This window comes from Cuculus canorus, chromosome 1 (genome assembly GCF_017976375.1).
Source record: "Cuculus canorus isolate bCucCan1 chromosome 1, bCucCan1.pri, whole genome shotgun sequence".
In the NCBI taxonomy this organism is placed as follows: Eukaryota; Metazoa; Chordata; class Aves; order Cuculiformes; family Cuculidae; genus Cuculus; species Cuculus canorus.
The window spans coordinates 94839428-94862934 of NC_071401.1; the positions used below are offsets into that span (position 1 = coordinate 94839428).

At 37.8% G+C, this 23507-nt stretch overlaps 1 protein-coding gene across 1 annotated transcript in view; it reads right to left on the reverse strand.

The window, feature by feature from the left end:
• Positions 1-770: 770 nt before the first annotated feature.
• Positions 771-23507, reverse strand: part of DYRK1A (dual specificity tyrosine phosphorylation regulated kinase 1A) — a 96066-nt gene continuing 73329 nt past the window's right edge. Inside the window, 10 exon segments of the mRNA XM_054067992.1 lie at positions 771-11234; positions 12724-12848; positions 13162-13468; positions 13766-13906; positions 14283-14429; positions 15793-16079; positions 19422-19569; positions 20304-20480; positions 20482-20493; positions 21365-21457. Coding sequence (XP_053923967.1) covers positions 10611-11234; positions 12724-12848; positions 13162-13468; positions 13766-13906; positions 14283-14429; positions 15793-16079; positions 19422-19569; positions 20304-20480; positions 20482-20493; positions 21365-21457 — 2061 coding nt within the window. The 3' untranslated portion in view covers positions 771-10610.

Sequence of the window (23507 nt, forward strand, 5' to 3'; positions counted from 1 at the left end):
AAAAGCAGGGAAAGGAAAGAGCAGGAAGGGGATAAAAGACCTAAGAGCAGGGAATAGCAGTCAAAGCAGTGACTAGCAGGCAAAGTAGTTAAAAGGTCTGAAAGGCAGTGAAAAGCAGTCAAAGCAGTGAAAAATAGTCAGACAACTGAAAAGAAGGAAAGGACAATGAGAGGGGGGTGAGTAGCTGGAGAAGAGGCCAGAAAAGCAGGAAGAATAAGAGGGTTGGGGGGAGTGACAACCTGTAAAGTAGTGGAAACAAGTTGCAGCGGTAACAAGCACTAAAAAGAAGAGAGGAGGAACAGAAGAAAAAGCAAGGAGAGCAGGGAAATGAGCAATAACCACGGAGAAGAAGAGGAAAGACGGGAAAATCAGTGAAAATTAGGTCAAAGCAGTGGCAAGCAGTGAGGAAGGAAGGGAAAATTATGTGAAAAAGGAAAAAGCAAGGAGGACACCTGAAAAGCATGTAAAAGCCTGTAAGTACTGAAAAGCAGGGAGAGGTTAGGAATAAAAGCATGAAAAGGAATGAAAGGATGAGGAGAGAAAAGCAAGGAAAAGACAAGGAAGGAAAAGCAGAGGGAAAAGTCAAGGTAATGAAAAGCCAGGAAAATGAGGGAAAGTATCTGGAAAGCAGGGCAAAGGAGGTCAAAGGGGGGGGGGGGGGGGGGGGCAAAGAAAAAAGTATCAAAACAGTGAAGAGCAATGTAAAGGGGAAGATGAAAATCCCTGAAAATCAGGAAAATGACAAGGAAGGAAAGGCAGCGGAAAGGTAAGAAGAGAGAAGTGGGGAAAAGATGAGAAGAGAGAGGGAAGTAAAAGATAAAGCAGTGCCAAGCAATGATGAGATCTGAAAAGCAAGGAAAAGGTTAGAGAAGACCACAAAAGCAGTGAGGAAAAAAGTCAATAGCAGGAAAAGATGGGAGAGGATGTCAAAGCAGGAATAAATCGTAAAAACAAGAGAAGGTGGGGAAAAAAAGGAGAGACAGGAAAAGCAGTAAAAAGAAGTCAGAGCAGTGAAACGTGATGAAAATAATTGCGGTGGGGGTTCTGTGCAGAAACAGGTACAGAAAAAGAACTCCAAGCACTCAAACGCAAGGAACAGAAGTGGAGGGGAAATGAAACTACCCAAAAAGCATGAAAGAGATGGGAAAAGAGTGAGAAAGGAGTCAAACCAGGGAAATGCAGGGAGGGGGTGGGAAAATAAGCAAGGGAGAAGTGGAGAAGAAACCTGAAAAGCATTAAAACTAGGAAAGGAAGCAAATAAAACAACTGAAAATCACTGGAAAAGAATAGGGGAAAAAAGAAGGAGAAGTCAAAGAAAGCATTGGAAAAGAAGGGAGAAAAGACCTGGAAAGCATTAGAAAGAAAAGTAAAAGACTGAAAGTCTGTGAAAGCAAAGCAAAGCGGGGAAAGAAATGCAAAGCAATGGTGAAAAAACAGGAAAGACAGGCAGGAAAAAAACAAGCAGGAAAGATAGGAAGTGAAAAGAAGTCAACATAGTGAAGAGCAATGAAGAAGAGGGCTGGAGCAAGCAACCTGAAAAACTAGAAAAAAGAATGGAATAGAACATCAAAGCAAAGAGGAAAATTCAAAGCAGGAAAAAGCAGAGAACACAAAGTACCAAAAAGAAGAGACGGGGAGAACCCTAAAAACGTGGAAGTCAAAAGAGCAATCAGCAGAGAGAGAAAGGGAGACACAGGGGAAGGGAGTCAAAGACCTCTTAAGTATTGAGAAGAAGGAGGTGGAGGGATCAAGGCAAATAGGGGAAACATGACAGGAAGACGAGGTAGGAAAATAAATGCAAGGAAGACAAGCATGAGCAAGGCAGCAAAAGCTGTGAAAAGACAGGAAGAGGACAAGTAGGAAAATGAAAGAAATGCAGTGGAAAGAAAAAGCCATAAGACTGGAAAGGCAACAGAGGAAAGCAGGAAAAAGCAGTGGGAAGAACAGGGGAAAGGTGCAGAAAGAGCAGGGAAACAAAAAGCAGGGGAAAAGATAAAAGGCGGAAAGGTGGGAAAAGGACAGAAAAGCAAAAAGTGAGAAGTATAGGAAAGTGGGGAGAAGGGCCCGAGTGGAAAGTAGGGCAGGGAACGGGAGCAAGAAGCAGTGAGAAGGGACAGGAACTTGGATGGGGGAGAAAAGGCCATGCAATATTATTGTTTCTGAAGAGGGGAAAATACAGTTTCCACTGAAAATGAAAGGGGTATTGAAATTATTTTAGACAAAGTTACTATGTTCGACTCTTTGTTCAGACAAAAAGCTCTCACTGTTCCCATGAAAGAGCTCCGAGTATGACACTTCTAATTTTCAAAGCTCTGCCTCCTGAGGATTCTGGATTTGTCTTCTCAGGTCTTCGCGGTTATAGCAGGACACAAACCTTCACATTATCACTGTATCAAAGTGACCTCTATGCCACTGTAATGTTTCTACTGGTAGCATGTTTTGTTTACAGCGCAAATGCCCCTTCACAAACATATAGAACAGTATCAGCTCTGCATACTGAAGTTTGACCAGACTGATGTGAGATAGCGTACACAGAGTACCATAAAGCAGGTTATGCCAGTATTGAATAAACCAGCGTACAATATTTTTCTTGGAAGAAATATTAACTTAGCTGGTGTGGGGAAAAAGTGATAAAAGTTCCTCATACACAAGGCAAACATTTTACACAGACAGATGAGTTCATATGAAAATAAAAACACACGAATGCTCTGGCACGGTACAGCAAAGAGGATGAATCCCACTGGTACTATACTGTGCTAGCCCTCCACTGGGAAAGAAGACAAGTAAGGCTGAAGCTTTGAAACCAAATTCCCTCAGCTTATTCTTGACTCCCAAGTTCTCTGAATGGAGTTTCCTTTGAGTGCAAATATGAAAGGATTTGTCGCACTGAAAATGCAGAATAGCTCTGAACATGTTCCGTTCAGGACTAGCCTTTCTGCCTGCTTTAGGTAAAGATAACTCATCATCATCACCACCATCCTTGCAGTCTCAAAATGATTAACTCCATCTACCAACTGTTGACATTTTAGACTGAGGAGCAGTTGTGAAATCAACCTGGATGAGCTACAAGTTGGAAGGAGAATCTGAAGGAAAAGGCAGGCTCTGGAACACCACAGCAAGTGGTATGTGAGAGCTCTTCCTGAAGAAGACAAATCTGGGTGGAGAGATTTTCTGCTTGACATCTTCAATCAGTTTCTTCAGAACAAATAAGCTTGGCTTTTGATTTTTCATGTATCATTTTCCAATCACTAACCAATTAATTGTCTTTTGACAGTCAACATCTGTCACATTAATCTCCTCTCCTCCCACTTCTCATGGGGAGACCTACAGGAGGTGGATTTGGGTCTTAATTTCTGTTGGCGTATCTATGCTGCTGTTCTTTTTATTACTCAAAACCGTATGGAATACCCCTAAGTTCTGAAGCTTCAAGAAATTCTTAAAATCCATGGGATTCATAAGCTAGTGGTAAGCAGGACTCAGCTCTGATGATCACACAAAACTGAACTTGAGACACAATGTTTTACCCCTTCCTTCATACTCTAGTTATGTTTTAGGGACCAATCTGTGGATTGTCTTGAAAATTAAGACTCAAATTTCTTTATATACACACTGCTGAATGTCAGCAATAGGAAAGCCAGAGTACTTTTCAAAAAAAAAAAAAGGGGGGGGGGGAAGAACAAAAGAAGAAAGCTACCAAGCCAGATCTTCAAAATTATAAGCTACTGCCGTTAACACTGCTTTAAGCAGTGAGAGCTGGCTAACAGGGTAATTAATGGAAAAATGCAACGCAAACATGTTAAGACAACAGTGTCCTATAGTCAAACAGACCAACTTTCAGCACCCTTTAACGAATAAATGCTTTGAATTAAACTGTTGATATTAGTACAAATCATAAACATCAATACATCTATGGTTTTTTAAAAGTTAAGCAATCCTTTTAGACTCAAATTGGTTTTTTCTTAGCAGGAATAAAACTGCTTATCTATTACTCCACTGGTGAAATAGTGTCTTCCCAGAAAGCTTTCATGGTAATACTCTAGCAGGAGGCTGCAACAATGAAGAATCCAAATGGCTAATGCATTCACGAGACCACTGCATATACTATAAAAGCATTCATATTAGAGACCAATATGTTTCTAGGAGACACTCCCCAACACTGCCTTACGGTACACAATTCCATAAGATTTGTCCATAAGCATGCAAAACAACGATGGAAGAAAAATGTCAAAACATTTCTCTACTTTCTTCGTTAATTGCACAGCTTTAAACTAAATCTGACATGTAAGATGTAGTGTTCTGGAAAATATAATGCCCTTATAAAAGAACCCACACGCCAAGACATCATAACCGTATTCCAGGACGCTGGAGTTTGCAGCAGTGGGAAGCAGAAAATCCAGCTGAAGCTGTTCCTATGGAGTACGTGGGGACTAAGAGCTGGATTGCAAAACTTACCAGGGATGAGAAATGCCTCTCACAAAGACATACAGGAAAGAGAAACAGAAGAAAATTCCAGTGTACTACACAATAAGTTTAATTGCATTTGCCTTGTTTACCTAAAGCCACATTACATTCTGTTGTCCAAAAACCATGATCTACATGTGGGTTTCTCAGTACTGACTCTACTGAAATTCAGACTAACTTGCCCCAGCGTAGGATAAATCTGCTCTTAAGGATTATTAGAATTTGGTTTAGAAAGCCAAACGGATGTTCTTTCCTATCAGTAGGAGTATTAGTAGCCTTAATTTTAAAAAAATACCTGATGTTTTTGTCATTTGGACTGAAAATGCTGGGGCTGCTTTCCTTACTTGCTGGGTTTCTGTTTGAGGTTTAGTAGCTTTTCAGTGCAATACTGGTTATCGTTATTTAGCTCAGATGCTTTTCACTGTTGCTGACGGAGAAAAAATTGCTTGTTGTGAAACAGAGGATGTCCTGTGTTACGAAGGAGGACCTAAGGTGGATCCACAATAAAATATCTTTTAGAATATATAGAACCTATGCCTTTTCTACTTCACAGCAACAATTTTGTTAAAGAATGCCTTTGCTTTGCTTAGTCTCACTTCCATTCTCATCCGACTAAACACATGTACAAGTTTTAACAGAGAATCGCTCACCAATGTACACTGCCTAGGCTTAGGTTTGGGGAGCAGGCGTGGGTGTGTATTATTTCTACAGTTTTAGAACTCCATCTATAACATCTACCACCTCCTTCAAGGTCTCACTAGGCTCTGCTTTCAGCCTATTTTGACCTATACATTTCAGCCCTAGTTAGAAAATAAATTAAAATCCACTCAGTTGTCTACATGCTGTCAATCCACTCTAACCATTGCTGCTGCTTCTGCCAGTCTGATCTCACCAGCATGCCATCATTTGGTCTGCTGTGCGAATCCAAATCCTCCTTCTTCAATTTAGCCTTTCTAAATTGCAATAAAACCATCCCAACTTTCACTTCTGCTCTCTTGCAAAACTCCAGATTTGACCCAAGTCTTGCCAAGGGATAAACAGACTGGATTAAAATCTACCTTGAGACAAAACACAGAGCTACATTCTAGACACCTCTCACATTACTGGAATCCAACCTCCTGTGAAAAACATTTTCCACTCAAAGTAGAACTGTTAAGCTTCATTCAACACAGCCATCAAGTTTTCCATTCAGCTTCACTCACATGCTTTCCTAGGTCCAGGAACGCATCAAAAAAAAATTTCCTGTTCTCATTTTCAATTAAGGTCTGCACAATTCCACTCCGCTAAGGGTATCTGTTTCCCTTCCCTATGCTATTATTCACACTGGTTAGACTCCCTCCCACACAGAACACCCTTCCAATTCCCACCCTTATCCTCTTCAGAATCTTCTACTTTCACTTTCTCTCAAGAATCTACGAACACTGCTTGAAGTGAACTTCATTTTCTCTCTCCCATTCAGCAGAGGAGTCTGAAGTTTAAAATTTTAATTACCGTCTTTGTCTGGCTTATGAAATGTATCACATTCTCCTATCAGTCAAGGACAGTCCTCAGACAATCAGACTGTCCTCAAGGACAGTCACAGTGTCCCATTTTGTGACTGAACTCTGTGATACTCTACAACATCCAGCATAAAACATAAACAACAAACTGCAACTCCTCTCAAGTCTAGGCAGATCATATATATTTGACAGGGCTAGTATGAAGAACTGTTGAAATAAAAACAAGGCATCTTAATCAATAAGGAAAAAAATAGCTCAACTATCATCATGAGGTGGAGAAATAAACACCACTTGCAAATTTCTCAATGTGAGCTTGCTTCTGTAGAACCCTAAAATGCCAGGCATTCATAACAGAGAAGTACAGTTTGGCAAGGTGACTTTCTTTGCTTGACAGATGTAAGATACTGTACAATTCTAATATCCATCCTTATAAGTAAAAATACATCACTTGCCAAAGTCATGTTGGATCACATACAAACTATCCTCATGTAACCAACACTCAGCAAGAATTATACTTTTAGTCAGTTACTGGTGTAATTTCGACTAGAAAGATATGTCTATACTATTCAGAAGTTCCATATAATGATCTTATTGAAATATATTTGTCCTATAAATCAACACAATATATTCACCACTGTGTCAGAATGTTAGACTTTTAGATTACTTCCACATTAAAAAAGGATGTTTCTAATGGTTTTCAAGAGGAATTCTCTTCAAAGCTATTTTTCAGTTATCAAGAATAAAATATAAGCACACTGACGTTTTAATGAAAACAGCGATGGTAGAGTGATAAACAATGAAGACAAGTCACATCTGTAGGTGAATCCAATCCTTCTGTAAACCAGTCCCGTTCAGACATCATTATACTTACAGGATGGAAGACTACATCCTGGAAGAGCAGCAGTTCTGAAAAGGACTCAGGAATCATGATGGATCATCAGCTAAATTTACAATCTTTTAATGCAAATAACTGAGACTGAAAGATTTTAAAATGCAATCCTTGGAGGTATAAACAAACAAGCAAAGATATAAACTGAAAGGTTCAAGAATGTACCTGCACATACTACACGCACACAGCAATACTGAAATTACTACCAGATGCTGTATGCAGTTCTTATGTCCACACTTTAGAATGGATTTTAAAACATCTGAAGTTTCAGAAGAGCTGTAAAAGCTTTACAAGCAGAGATTTAAGGAACTCCATCTATATAGATTATTAAAGTTAACATATTTTTATGTGAATAAAGTGAAATAGTTTAAATCTAGAATAGTTATTTGTTATTCTAATAGGCAGCTAGCTATCTGATGGCCAGCAGCTGTAACTAATCGGTCCTAAAACTGGAGGAGGACTAAGAGTATGGAAAATAAACTATCTGCATCACTCAAGAGACACCAAAAAATCCTCACACTTGAAGAATCTATAAGAAAATCAGCTATCTTTTTAAAATGTACGTCCTACTGCACCCAAAAGATATGGACTTCATAATGCAGATATAACTAGATTGAATTCTAGGGATAATGGCATGCCAGTCAGATTATTTCATTACCATGGTCACTTCTGGCCTTAAAATCAGCTAGTCTGCAATAGGTAGAATGCTGCAGTGCATATGAGAACATTCAAACTAACAGATGATAATATGAAGAACTCAAACTACAAGTACAGTCCATCAGAATCAAGCAGAGCTGTGTTCTTACATCAATGATTTGTATACCTTGCTGTTTCAATTAAAAACTCAAAATTATCTGTTATGCCTCCAACTTTTTACTTTCATATTTTTAAGTTTGTTTCAATGTATCTGATATTTACATATTATAGTATAATTATACCTACCATACCATGGCTTGGAGTAGGTTAATTGCATAGGAAGATTTACTATGTTTACATTTTTTCTTAAATTACTCTTTTTTTAAAAAGCACAGTAAAGAGTCTGAGGACAAATTATTCAACTGTTTATCATACATAAGACTGCATGACTATAATACAAAGGGCTTGTCTTTTCATTTAACGTTACAATATACACAGCAAGTCCGGACTAGATCTTACAATCTGAACACAGGTATTTAACCTTTTCCATGCTGTTTATGTTTACAATGCACAGAAGTCCTGTAACCAAACTGTGTAGTAAAGCACACAAAACTGGACTGTAACATAACACAGTATGCAGAAGCACTGGATTTTATGATTTCTTCTTTATGTCGATATTTTAACTGCTTTATTTTTTTGCGCTTGCTAAGGTGTGGCAACCCGCGCACACAAAAATTACCCAGATTTCATATTACCCTTATATTCCTAGACAGCAGTAAGTACTGGATTCCTTTTTATATTGCTAAATTCAGCATTCTGTTTCTAAGGTGACAGCCTTCCAAATCCTGTAAACTTCTCTGAATTACTGAGTTTAAAAAAAAAAAAATAGAAAGAAAAAAAGAAAAAAACCCACTTTCATCCACAGGGTTGACATGTCAAAACAGAAGAAATATGCATCGCTTGATTAAAAAAAAAAATTATGATTTACAAAAAAAATGGTAGTCCCAAGAATTCACTCCCATTTACATGGTAGTCAGCTGCTGCATTGCCACTGTAAGTATAAAAAATTCCACCTTTTAGTCTGAAAAAATGACTTGGCCGCTTGGAATTGACCAGTATGAACTCTGAATTTTCTGCTAAATTACGTTTTAAAAGGGCTTACTGGCAGAGGTAGATCACTGCTTCTGTAATACATAATGGGCAAACAATGTTAATCTGGGATGGGCAATCAATGAATTACCCTTATCCTTTCCAATGTTTTCCATGGAGTTTTCACTTTTCATACAAATAAATCTCTAAATGGGCCCATAAATTTTGCAACTGCCAAGCTGACTGTGTTATATTAAGGCAGCATTACCCAAAAATTAGGCACCTGTTAAATACAGCCTGCTAACCTCAGGTCTCATGTGAGTGTTTTGCTTTACTCAGACTATTATTTTGGACCTGTTCATGCAATCAAGGTCTTGCCTTCAAGTTTACACTTATGTTAATAAGGAATACAAGAGTCAACTGCTGGTTTCATAGCTTCTGGATCTAGTGTCCCTTTTACCTTCAGAAGCCTGAACACATTTATAATGTAACAGATGTTATAGTCTCGAAGTAGATGTCAATCTATTATGTTCAGTACACAGATTGCTGTAAATGTATTGGCTATGAATTCAACAACAGTTCCAGTTTTGTTTAAGCAATAGTACAGCCATAATTTTCAACTGACATTTAAAAATGGTCTAGTTACACCTTGTGTCAAAGTGCAGAACTGCTACATTATTGGTTACAGACATCTATGTGCTATAAAAACAGCTTTGGTACAATAAATTATCAAAAAAGAAAATAAATTTTTGTAAAATTCACAGCATAATTGTGAGGCAAAAAAGCAGTCACATAAAATTCTGCATTTTTAAAAATGTTCAGGATGAACAGAAGACGTCTTTGTGCAGAAGTAATGGTGGAGAAACCACGTGCCGAGAAAAAGCAAAAGAAAAAAGTAAAAAGCAGGAAGGGACACAGTTGTAGCTATTTCCATCAAACGCAAACCACTACTCCTGTGACCTTCAACCAATAAGGAAGTCAACTTTATGACACACGCAAAGTGACCTTGCAATACCTTACAATAAGTGGGTCACAAAAGTCTATTTTAAAAGAAAGGCCTCTTGAATTACCCATTCTCTGTGTTTTCAGCATTAAGGACTGTCTGCAAAAGCATGTCCAAAAGTGATTGCATCTGAAATGGTAGGCTCTTCTAACTTAAGAGTCCAAATCCATAAGGCCAAAGGTTATCCCAAAGACCACCACTTAGACCTCCCCAGGACTGGCCAGGACCGACCCGTTGATTGCTTCTCAGTGCACCTCAGTTATGAAACCAGTCATATTTCAATACTAACTGACTGTGGTCTCCAAAATATGAGACTCACAGAATCCCGTTACAATTGCTGCTTTGATCCTCAGTAGATTCAGAAAAGGAGAGTTCTGATCACCGCCACTTAGCATGCTTAATGTGCCTTACAAACTCCATTACAACCGTCCCTTTTTACAGCTGAAGAATATATTTGTGTAATCTGAAGGTCCCTCTTTCTTACAGTACTGCATTTCTGTGCCCATGTTTGTTTGGGGAACTAAAAAATATATATATATTTTACTCACTCCCCTCCCACCCAAAAACTTCAAAGGGCCTTTTTTATAAATCATGTGCAATGCTTTTAAAAAGAAACTAGATTGCGACTACAACTAACATTTGAACAATAACCCCTGTTGAATGTTTGAAAAAAAAAAAACCCTCCCCAAAAAAACCGAACTACAACTAGGTTGTGGCAAGTTAAAATGGGAGAAGCAAAAGGTGAACACCACTAAGCTATCCGTTAAGGTGGGTCCGAACATGGCTCTTAAAAAACAAAAACAAAAAAAAACAAAAAAAAAACCAACCAAAAAAAAACACCCCAAAAAAACCAACAAAAAAAACTTCATTGTCCCTTTGCAATCTTTTCAAGTTTAAAAAAATAGTCAGCTTTGCCCTCCTGTAGCGGTTCAGTGAGTTTATCTCCTTCTGATTCAAGCAGCTTTGCACTTTGTTTTTGGAAAAACACCACTTCTATAAAAACACACAAGAAACAAACTTAGTTTCAGTTTAGTCACGAGCTAGCCACAGGACTTTGCTGAACACAAACTCCTGTCATGGGAGACTCTTCTCTATCAATTCCTTGCCTCATTGCAAGGTGTCCTTCAGTCATGTAATGAGCAGGACCTGTATTAGCAGAAAACTGGTACGTTGGATGTCCAGCTATGCCAGTTTCTTGGCGCGGATTAGAGTAGACTGTTAAATTCATGTCCATAGCTCCATTTTGTCCAAAGTCCAAGGTATTAGCAGCCACTGGGCGGTTCTGATAGGCCTGATTGCCTTGGTTACCAGTAGAGGAGGAAGATGTAGAGGAAGAAGTAGTTGAGGAAGACAGGGATGTCATGGAGTGGTGACTGTGGCCCACCTCCATAGAATCCTGGGTGGAGGAGCTGTTTGTTGGAGAATTGTAGACTCTTGGCCTGGTCCGGCTACCCAAAGCTTGCTGTCCATGATGGTGGTGGTGGTGGTGATGGTGGTGGTGGTGGTGAGAGCTATTTCCGTGATGATGATGTAATGCATTCTGTTGTTGAGGGGTTACATGGAAGGTGGTTTCCTGAACTGGATGGTTTTCAACAGTGACCTGTGTAGGAGCTTCAGTGGCTGTCCAACCAATAGGAGGAGGAAACTGTTGTCGAACCTATTAATAAGCAAAATAAAAATTAAAATGCTTACTCAAACCTGTCCATTTGCAATATATAAGATAGGTAGTTTTTAATGCTTATGCTAACTTTTAAAGAAGTTGACCAAACCTTGCAGTTGCAAAATTACTCTAGAAAAGTATGCATGTACTAATACATCTTAAGAAAAAGTTCACATTCTGGATGTTTTTTTCAAACATGGTTTAAGTAAGTCCAAGATGTGACCTTACTGTCAGAATTACAGAAGCAGCTTTACAGAACAGTAGTAACAGCACAACATTTGTACAACACCTAGAACAAAAAGGCCGTGATCTCTGACTCAAGCTTCTGGATACAATAAGCATACTAAGCTAAACTCCTACGTTATAGCCCATATCTTGAACAACATCAACAGCATTAGAGTTCTACTCACATCTCTGAAAGAAGACAGTCAATTAAACACCATTAAAACAGAAAGATCTAGCTACACACCAATTTGTTGTATAAGCCACATTTTCTACTTGGGAGAATTTATAACTTATATTTTTATCTGGTTTGTACTAAAATAAAAATATTACTGAGTTATCTGTAGTTAATAAGTGAGCTGTTGCTTCTCCCCAAGAAGCAGCATTGAAAAAACACTAATTCAGCCAGTGATTACGTTGGTGAAGCACGTGCAACACCATAAAATGGAAGTAAGAACTCCAGCGGGAGTCCACTGAAGTACAAGCTAGTTTTTCACTGGGCTGGAAGATGCAACATAGCTCTGTGTACCCTTACGCCCTGTGTAAAGTAAAGCACTGACAACTCCACCTGACTTATTGCTATTGATACTAATGCCACCTCTGCAGAACCTATGGCAGTACTTTTGCCTAAGTGACTGACTTAACATACATAGAATCACAGAATCACTAGGTTGAAAGGGACCCACTGGATCATTGAGTCCAACCATTCCTAACACTCCCTAAACCATGCCCCTCAGTACCTTGTCCACCCATCCCTTAAACATCTCCAGGGACGGTGACTAGACCACCTCCCTGGGCAGCCTATTCCAGTGCCCAATGACCCTTTCCGTGAAAATTTGGCCTTCTTGGCCACCTGGGCACACTGCTGGCTCATGTCCAGTCGGCTGTCAACCAACACCCCCAGGCCCTTCTCCTCTAGGCAGCTTTCTAGCCAGACTTCTCCTAGTCTGTAGCACTGCATAGGGTTGTTATGCCTCAAGTGCAGGACCCGGCATTTGGCCTTGTTAAACCTCACGCCATTGGTCTCAGCCCAGCGGTCCAGCCTGTTCAGATCCCTTTGCAGAGCCTCCCTACCCTCCATCAGATCCACGCTTCCATCCAGCTTAGTTAAGAGCTGGGGGTAAAAAGTAAACTGAATTTGATGGCTAGTTCCTATATTTAAACCATCTCAATCTGGAAATGAAAGTGTAAATTTGTTTTAGAGATATAACATTCTCAGAAAATTGATATAAATCAAACAGACAAAAGCTCTGCTTAAGCATACCTGTGGGCTGTGTGTTTCACAGTCCATAGCTTGAACAGCAGCAGTGAAGTGTCCACCACTATGTCGATGCTGGTGTGTGGGGTCTGACCGTGCCCTTCCACTGTTGCTTGTTCCAGAAGATCCACCTATAAAATCATAACAAGCACAATAACCGAAGAGACATAACATTTAATGCAAGCTGCAAAACAATGACACAATGAAGATATTTAAACTGCTTCAAGGCAAAAAATACAAGACGTAGGATAATCCCTCCTATTTTTGCTTATCTATTTTTTGCTGGAGCAGCTACCTGTTCTAGTTGATTAAAATAATTGCTTTGATGAGCATGACTGACGTATTTGGGTTTGTTTTTTTTTTCAAAAAACACTTATCTGGGTAAGACTCCTTTGATGTGATTAGGAAATACAATTTTGTTACCTGTGAAGGAAAAAAACTTACCTGAGCTTGAAGATGTACTAGAGGTGGTTCCTGAAGACTGAGACTGCTCCATGGCAGGACTCGTTGACACGCTGTTACTTGTGTTTGTACCTTCATCTGCTGTTTTCTTAAAGAAACTATGCTGTAGGGCATAATAAGGTTGAATTCGTGTCTTAGGGTCATAATCAAGCATCCTTAAGATGAGGTCTTTGAACTTCAAGTAGTCAGCTACAGTATGACCCGATTCCCCAGCACGACGTCCACCTGGTCCTCCTGTTTCAACTCCTAGTATATTGTGAAGTTTACGAGTTCCGGGTGGTTTGTATTCCTGTTGGAAAGGTAGAAACTGCTTGAAATTAAGTTATTTATTAAGCCTTGGATATGCATAGTTTAAACATGCCATAAATGGAAGCATGTCAAATAAAAGAAACTATTCAATAATACAGAAGGCATTATTTTATTAACCTGTCTTACAACATGGAACAATAATAAAAAAACATAATGCTACAGTTTCAAGTAAGGCAACATGTAAAACAAAGTAACATCTCACCATTATATATGTACCTATATATGTATGTATTTTTAAAGAGAAAGTCTATATTCTCATCCTAATTATGCAACCTACCCTTTTTCCATCTTTGGTCTTCTTCAAGTTCCAAGCGCCATCTGGCAACTTCTCAAAGAACTTTCTTGCTTTTGGTGCTTGGTCAAGGATGTGGGTAGGTGGAATCCCCAAAACTTCCACTATTTTATTCATTTGATCCACCTGTTCCAAACAAGAAATATTTGTGAACATTGGACAGGGAGTTGAGCAGTGTGACAGAGCAATATTCTATAGTCTCATGGGAAGCAAATATAAACTACCCAGACAAATTTTAAATTAACTGAGTTTAAGAAAAATCCAATATATAAAAAAAACAAATTCATGAATCAAGAGTAAGAGTGGGGACCCAGAAACAGAAAATTAACAGGCAATTTAGAGTTCTGATAGAAGACATTGTTGTCATTAACTTTTATTCATTTTAGAATTACTAAGCTTCCCTAGCTTATGTATTATAATTAAACGGATGGAAGTCATGATAAGAATGAACAAAAAAAAAAAAAAAAAAACAAATTACTTGTACTGTAATACAGCTGCATACCTCATTTGCCCCACTGAAAAGAGGCTCTCCAGTGTGCATCTCAACTAAAATACACCCAAGGGACCACATATCAATTGCAAGATCATAAGGCATTCCCAGTAGCACCTCTGGTGATCGATAAAAACGACTCTGGATATATTGGTATATCTGAAATAAAAATATCTAAAGGTAATACACAGCATCCAGAGAGCACTATCATGATCCCACATTACAAAACAGAATTATGATGAAATACATTTTTGGTGTAGCAAAAGCCAAGGTATCAGTGATACTAAAAAGTACCTATACATTACATTAAAATAATATGTAAATGTTAATCCTTAGGAAAATACTAGCATTTACAGTCACTCACAAAAAAAATAGTGCAGATTCACTCATGGTGACAGTTTTTAAAACTCATTTTACACTTACGGGTTGATGAGTATAATCTCATGTAACTACAAATAATCATACAACAAAATTTTAGTCTGGTATCAACCCAAGAAAAACTATTTCATAAACCACGTCAGAATCGCATAACTCTCCAGACAAAACCAGTAGCAAAATATCAAAAGCCACAATTATGATGTGATGAAATGTGATTAAACCATCAGGTGATTCCAGGAACTCGAAAACACCACACGAGAAAAAGCAACCTCCTTCCACCCTCAACTATCTTACTCATTTCACAAAACAGATAATTCTATCTTGACTATAAACCCAGAGACAGGCTTAATCTTAAGCATATTCAGAAAGAAAGACAGAAAGAAAAAAACTTGAACAAAAAACCACATAAAATTCCAAAAATCCTTAGCAGAAAACAACCAAACAGAATAATATCCAAAATAGAACCATACTTTATATTCTAAGCAACATGCAATTTTATCCAGCACTTTCCACAAAGGCAGTGGTGTTTCTTTGTCATTTTTTAAATTAACTTTAACGAGGAATTATACTGGGGTTTTGTGTTTGTACTTCTTAATATCTCTAAATTATCTTATTGACCTCGTTTCACCTCTTGGTGTTGTCCTTCACACCAGGCTGCGAAGTTTCTAGTCTGTAGAAACTAATATCTTTACTCATCGTAACAACAACACTAAACTCAATTCAGTCTTTCCACAGTTGCTGAAGTGTTTGTAAAATATGTTAGTTATAACCGGTATCTTTAAGAGCCAGGTCCTGCCCTATCTCGACTCAAATACCTTCTTCTCTCCCAGGCAGACTAAATAGAGCACATGCTAAAGTGGAAGCAGCAATACATATGGAATAAGAAAATACAGAAAACGTACATTATCTAATAGCACTGCAGACTTCTACAATCAAGTGCTGATGCATTCTGCATTAACACAGCATAAAAACATAACCAAGGAGAAAAGAAAGATAGGAAATTTATCATTACAGTGAAAGTTAAGTACTAATCACTAAATTCATTCATAAAGTTCAAAGCTATCTAGGTATTATGACTTAAAAAATATTAAGTTTTTTCTAGGCATCCAAGAGTAGTATAATTATAAGTTTTACTAATACTCACCCTCTGTCCAAGTTGACACGAACTGCCAAAGTCAACAATCTTGATAGCACTTCGTTTAGGGTTGCAGAGCAGGATATTCTCAGGTTTTAGGTCACAGTGAATGATACTAAGTTCAGGAGTTGCCAGAAAAAGCAGTGCAGTGCACATTTGCTGTGCAAATTTTCGTGTCAGGTTCAATGAGACACCTCTGAAGTTGGTGTTCCGCAAGAGATCATACAGATTGTAGGACAGCATTTCAAACACTAAGCAGAGATGGTTTCGGAACATGAAGTGGCGCTTCAAATGCACTTTAAAAAGGGGAGAAAAAAATAATTAACGCACATCCTCTGTGATAAGTATTAAATACTAATTACAACATGATGCTTAAATATTTTCATCAATACATAGGAAGCTGACCCGTGAGTAAGAAAACAGTGTTGCACTTTTTTTTTCTTCTAGATCTAGGTCTAGGCCTAGGGTATGAGAAGACACTTTAAACATCTGCAGGCTATCTCAGTAAAGCTCCATTAACCAAAAACAATTTAGAAGACAGAAGAGACATTTTTTCCAAATAAGCTATCACTCCCCTATTAGCAAAGGTAAACACATTCGTGGATAAAGAAAAATGTCAGTTAAAAAAACCCCAAAAGAAGCACAAACTGTGTCTAACACAACCTTTGCCACAACATTTTGATCTTTTGCAGGGGAGAGTTCATTTCTCCACTCTCCTGAACCTAAAACTGTATTCAAATCCAAGCAGATTGGAAAAAACTGTACAATTTTCACCAGTAAAGCAGATACTGCACTTTAGACTGAATTATTTATTAGGAATTTCCCTTACAGAGAAAATATTTGAATGTCAGATTATTTTTAAAATATTAAGACATTACTGCAATTTATAAGCCCTGACTTCAATTGATTACTTCAGTTAATAAAACTGATAATTATCCCAAAATGCGTTATATCAATTTAAACCAGGCCATTATTTCCATTTACGAAAGCAACCAATCCAGACCAAATCCAATTGCTTTGTTTCAGGAAAAAGGTGAAAAACTCATCACATTGTCTGTTTAGAGGCAAGCAGGTTTACCAGTCTGTCAATCATTCAGGCCTGATGTCGCAAGTAAAAGAAAATTGAAATATGAGATATAGTTTAGCCTTCAGATAAAGAGTGACACACTCCCTTTCTTGTCATAATAAAATCTCAAACCAATACTAGCACAGTAAGTATTCAGACTTTCAATTAAGGTCATTACTTTGTGTCCCATGGATTTTTCTTCTCCATTAGCATAAGCCAGTTCTTCATGTGTCTCTTAGAACTTACCTGGAACAATACCATTTGTTCCCACCCTGACACCAGTTCCTGCAATGCATCATTGTCTAAACCTTTCTTATTTTCTCATCTTTGCCATATTTCTGGTATCCTCCCACCATGAACACACCATCAACTTTTCATGTCCGTGTGATCTTCCTAACTTGATCCGAGTTCCTCTCCACACCACCTAGCTTTGCTGGACCTGTCAGCCTGGCAAGGACAATCACTTACTCCAAATGATTTGTAACTACCAGCAAGTTACTGGCCAATCAGTACCGCTTGCAACTGCCACACAGTTCAAGTAGGTTGCATAGAGGCTGAACTCGCCACATCTTTCCTTCAGTGAAGACATGACATTTGAATACTTCTCCTCCACTCTGCCACCCATTTTCACAAAACTTGAAGACTCTAACGCATTCTTACACTTGTGTTACCTCTGAAGGAGACCACTCAGAAGGTTTGAAGGTACCAGAGGAGATCTGACAGAAGCATAAGCAGTTTAGCTTTATGTCCTTAAAAATCAGGCTACGGAGTATTTAACCACGTTCTCCCTGAAGTTTACATTTTGGTATATTGTATATATTGTAATGGTACATTGTATATTGTAATATCTGCAGTGCTTTCAGCCTTATTCAGCTATTCTCAGCATCACACATCTGAAAGCCTATGCAAGGGTGAATTGTCCATATGTCCTACAGACAACTGACTTTTTAAATTAGCATGCCAAAAACTTCAATTAAGTCTTGTTGCAAAAGTATACGTTCATAAGCAACAGATCCTACACTTATATGTAGTTTCCAGTGAAGTGCCTAGAAATCTCAGTTCTCCACAGTCAGATTTTGCATAGTATGCAATACAAGGTATTCATTCAAAACATGATCTCCTTGGGTTTTTTATCTTTACTGATGCTGTCATGCTCAATAAACACTATATTAAATAAAAGGGAAAATGTTGTAATATATCGTAATAGATCTGGAAATCAGCTTGAAACAAGCCTAAAATCACTTGGCTAAGCAAACGCAGTACGTGTTATCTCTCCAGTGTTCCAAATTATCAGAACTTTTTTCTTGCTTTCTTTTCTTGATTATATGATGTTTTGATCCATTTCGCTTTACCCAATGTTACAAACAGATCCTCCAAAACCTGAAAAATCCAAAAGCTTACGTGCTGACACCTATAATGCCTTTATTTGCTGCCTATTAATCTGAAACTGGTCATGTCTTTAAGGCGCCTGAAACATCTTTTTGACATAGCATACCATCAAGTTTAGGTTTTCTTTTATAAAAGCATGTTACTAAACAATAAAACTTCTGTTAAAAATACCTTAAAAATAAAGTGTATTCTAAAGATTAAATTCTATAAAACAAGTTTAAATATAACTGAAAACTCATCAAATAATTTAATACCAATGTATTAATTTCAGAATTTCAAAGGTTTCTTTCTAAAACACAGAAAGAAAAATTAGTAATCCAGCATATACACGCAAATTAGAAAAGCATAGCTGTTAGTATTTCAGCTTCTGTAAGCTGATGCTTGAACTACGCTTCATTTTCGTTAATCACTTTTTCATACTTCTCCATCTCTCTTTACAACATGTTATTGCTTTCCTTAAATCTTTTTTCTTCAACTGTCCACTCCAAAGAACAGATAGGATTTAATAAACTTTTCACATGAGCTGACTTAATTTCATTGTAACTACAAAGTTTAAGAAGCATTACTATTATCAATTAATGGGATAGCATTCCAATCTACAGGAACAGTGAAAATTATAAGCTTTAGAATATTTTCTGAGCTCTAAATGGGCAAGTTTTAACATTTACACAGGCCATCTCAGATTTGTTATACAAAATTCCAAGCTTTTAAAACATACATCATCAAAAAATAAGGATTAAGCTAGCCATAAAACTACTGTATGGTGCTCTTTTACATTAAATATGCACGCTTTTACCGATGAGAGTTCTGAGACAATTTAAGATATATTCAGAGTAAGAGTAGTGAAAGAGACGCAAACTACCACAGATCACAGATGCTGTGGAAAAACTGGTCCATGCCAGCTACTTCAGCTGTCTATATTAGCAATCGGAAAAAGAAAATTCCACAGAAAATATCAACGTTCTAAACGAACAAGTCTGTTATCCCAAATAACTTTATATTATTCTTCTGGATAGGGTGCTGTTGCAAGGCAAACCAGAAAATGTACACTGAACAACATTAAAGTTTGTACTTCAATTTCTTTAGCACCACAAGCACTAGCTGCAGCATCCTACACTACATAGCAAGATCTACAATATTCATAATTTGATTAAACAATAATTTAAAGTAACTATTCAAATACCTATATAGTACTTCATCTCAGTGTCATGTTTGTTCATAAGCTCAAGCAGTCGCACTTCAATCTGTGCTTGGTTTAAGAAAGCCTTCTTGTTTTTTATTATTTTGATAGCCACCCACTCCTGTTCCACTCGATCGTAAGCCTTTACAACCTGGAAGAGAAAAGCCAAATACATCAGTAAAATCTCACACCTCAAATTTTTTCAAATACAGAAAACCTCACTTCCTAAACTTTCTCTACCTGCTGAATTTAGAGGAAATACTTTAAAAACTTTTGTTCTTTCCAGTTAAATTTCTTATATTGTATTTCTTTTTTCACTTGATACTACACACTGATAACGCGACATTTACTGCAATAGGTTGCAAAACAGAACTGAGGCTTCACTGAGCTTCACAAAAGCAAGTAATATATCCAAATGCAATTAGCATGCAATCAAAACCTGTAAAGCACCTGGCAAAATCCTCGAAAAACTACTAAAAAACAACAGAAAAGCTCCAGCCTCCTTCCAGCCGTTTTCTCACTCCCTGGCTACAGTCAAAACAAACGTTGACAGGTAATTATTTGTAATCGGCAATCTCTAGCACTAGACTGTTGTTTTAATTTATGAAAACAAACCAAATAGCTAAAAATACAAACTGATGGCAGAAGGCTGAGGATTTGCTTATTGCAAAATGTTTTACCAGATCTACATACTGATGTATATTCAGATGCCATCCGTAGTAACAAGAAACAGCACAAAATGCAAGTGTCTTGAGCAGGCACTCAGTTCAAGAGAATTAACAAAAAAAAAAGAGTTGAATTTAAAAATTGAACAGGAATACCTCTTAAATGAAATCCATATTACAATTCACATGAATTACATGTTGTTCAGTTAATATACATTACCTGTCCAAAGGATCCTTTGCCTATTAAAGAGTCAATTTCATAGCGATCCATCCACTTCTCCCCATTTTTTACAATATAGTCATAGTTGTCATCATCATAGCCATCATTGTAAACTTTTCGCTCCTTTTTGTGACTGGAATCATCTCCTTGGCCCTGCTGATGCCGCCGTTTTTTTTTTTGCATAGTAAACCTAAATGTGAAAAGTATATTGCTTAAAAGAGCACTTGTTACAACATCAGTCCGATAAAAACTAGAACTGGCTTTTATAATCATTGCACCTAAACCTGTGACTTTAAAATGCAACTTCTGCCCTTGAAAAATCCTCTCATCCTCTCCTATTGAAGAGTCCTCTCCTTATTTAAAGTCATTACACCAAAAACATCTTGATGAATAAAAAATTCAGAAAGCAGATACAAACAAATGCATTAATTACACTGATCCCTGAAGTTCACAGGTGCAAAAAGAAGAGATAAATCACAGTACATTATACACACAGCAGAATTAAAAATGGCTAAGTAGCCTGAAAGGAAGAGTTATCAGCTGCTCTTTTCTGCAAGACTGGAAAACAAAACTTCCAAGGAAGCCAATGATCACTGCAGAAATCCCCTTATATTCCCTACAACTGCCAAGGAGCTAGAAGCTATCTGATGCTTTCCTGTATTACCCACACCATTGTCATATTTTACATTTGCCAATAATAGTTCATTAAATAACTTAGGGAAAACACTGTTTTTTCTTAAAAGCTTAGACACATTCATACAGGTTTTTAGGATGAGCTGAACAAATGTTTGTGCTGCTCGTGTTTCCTTATGTAATAGAAAAGCTTAACATCTGTTTATAAAACAACAGAAAATAAACTTCAGGATAAAACATGTCCTGTGGGCTGGACAGAAAGCAGGACCATCACATCAATGATCTCAAATGAGATGGGAACAACAGATAATAGGCTTGATTTTTCGTATCTCCCCAAATGGTTATTCATAGAAAATATACTTAATGATGTATTGTAAACAAAAAAATTCACATGGATACACAATTACAAAGACAGCCAGAGCCATTACCTCGTTAATATGCTTGTATGTTTTGATCAAATCTACGGAGAGTTTCCTCAAAGGAGCAGTGGCTGGATCACGGAAAGTTTGGGGCATCCGCCTCTGTAATATGACCACATCTTAACTTAGAAAAAAACACCAGGACTAAAGATACAGTTACTAAACCAAATCATGATATTCCTCATAGATATCAGCTATTCCACTGAGTATCTTTTTCTTTAAGTTGACATTAAAAAAAACCAAAAAACAAAAAAAACAAAAAAAAAAAACCCCAAATATAGGAAACAAAGGAATTTAACAGTTCCGTTACTTCTTAATGTATTTAAAGAATAAAATAAATAAATAAATCCCAAGATTCCTACTTCTCATCCCATTCTGCCTAATAGGCTTAATCCTTATAAACAGTTTTTTCCCCAGTTAAAAATACAGCTACTTTGACAACAGAGGCTCTTGCTGACACTACTCCTCAACCTCACAACAGACACATGGAACTGTACCCACGTTTAATGTATAGCTGCATTAAAACCACAAACGAAATTTCGCAGTGGCAATTACTGGAGAACTGTCACAGTTTGCTACATTTAAACTGTATTAAATTCCAAATAATAATAAGAACAACAACCACCAGGTATACCGTGCTTTGCAGTAGCCAGGCTTAAATCTAAATCTAAAACCTAATGAAAATCTAAAGAAAACTAAGACATGCACATGAACACCATACCTACATTCAAGGTTTGAAAACAACATCCCTGAAAAGGCAGTTATGTTCCCCTCATTTGTGTTTCCTAAAACTGAGTACATTTAGAACAAAACCACATTCAACTGCAGGCTGGGTTTTTAATTGATTTCCTGAAGAAACAAGACTCACGTGCAATAACATTATTTGGGTGTCTCTTTTTTTGATTTGCACACATACGCCATGTAAGTTCTGATCTACTGATTCAACTCCTATTTGTCCTTAAGATTTGTTCGAAATCTCAGAAGACAAAGTTCCTGAAACAGTAAAGCTCCAAGAGGCAAGCTGAGGTGAGCTGTATCCCCAGTAAAGAGAAGACAGAACAACTAAGTTGCAAACCATTTCATTTGGCTAAAGCTGACTACCTGCTCAGCAGATACTTACTTAACAGCACAACTGCACCACCAGACAAGCTCTGGCAGCTTCCCTGTCTCACCCGGAGTGTGTCAGATGGGAAGCTAGGACAGAGAGTGATGAGGTTAGTGTGACTGATCCCACAGCCTGCCTCTCTCTAATCTCTCTCTTCCCAATGACAGAAAGCTACAGAGCAAATTAAACCAATTCCACTAGTGAAAAGCATGTTTCATATAAACCTAAGCTTCTACTTCCCTTCCTCATCACTAAGAGGGTTCAGTGACCAAGCGTCACCACACTCAGCCTTACAACTCTCATCTCACATCATCTCATCTCGTGGCACCAAATATGTTCACATTCAGAACTCTCATCACTTCCAAGCGCTTCATCTCATCTGCTGCCTCCTGTTACAGCTAAACTGATATGCAGCCTCCCACAGAGCTGAGGAAAGAGCATAAACTGCCAATAAAAATAATGAAACTGATTTTTGCATCAGTATTACTGAACAAATAAATGAACTGGAGAAGCATAACTGCTCCTCCATCTTTCACACTCTTATTAATACTTATGACAGTGGCTGTGCAAACCAGCTCATCTTTTGCCCAGTGAACAAGTGAAAAAAGTTATGTTGAAGTGACCCAAAAACATTCTCGCAAACAGAAGTGATACGAGAGTATGTGCTTCTGAAACTGGACCTTAACTCAGGTACCCAAGCAACTATACTAGGAAAGCTCATGCTGTCTCTGGTGGATGTGCAGACTGCACAGGGTGGGGAAAGACACTGTGAGTAAGGGTGAGAGAGCAAGAAAGAGTGTGAACAAGCAAGCATTAAAGAGAGGGGGGAAAGTAACAAACTGCCAGTAAGCTTACTGCATATGCATGAGGCTGGGACTCACAACAGGCAGCAAACCCATGGGAGCTCAAGGCTCCCGAGAAATAGCAATTCAAGGCTCTGATGCACACCACTCCAAACATACTCACATAACGTTTTTTCATCCCTACAAGACTGCTGAGTTGTCATCTTTTTTTATTAGGGAATGTTTCTTAGAGATGATGTGCTAC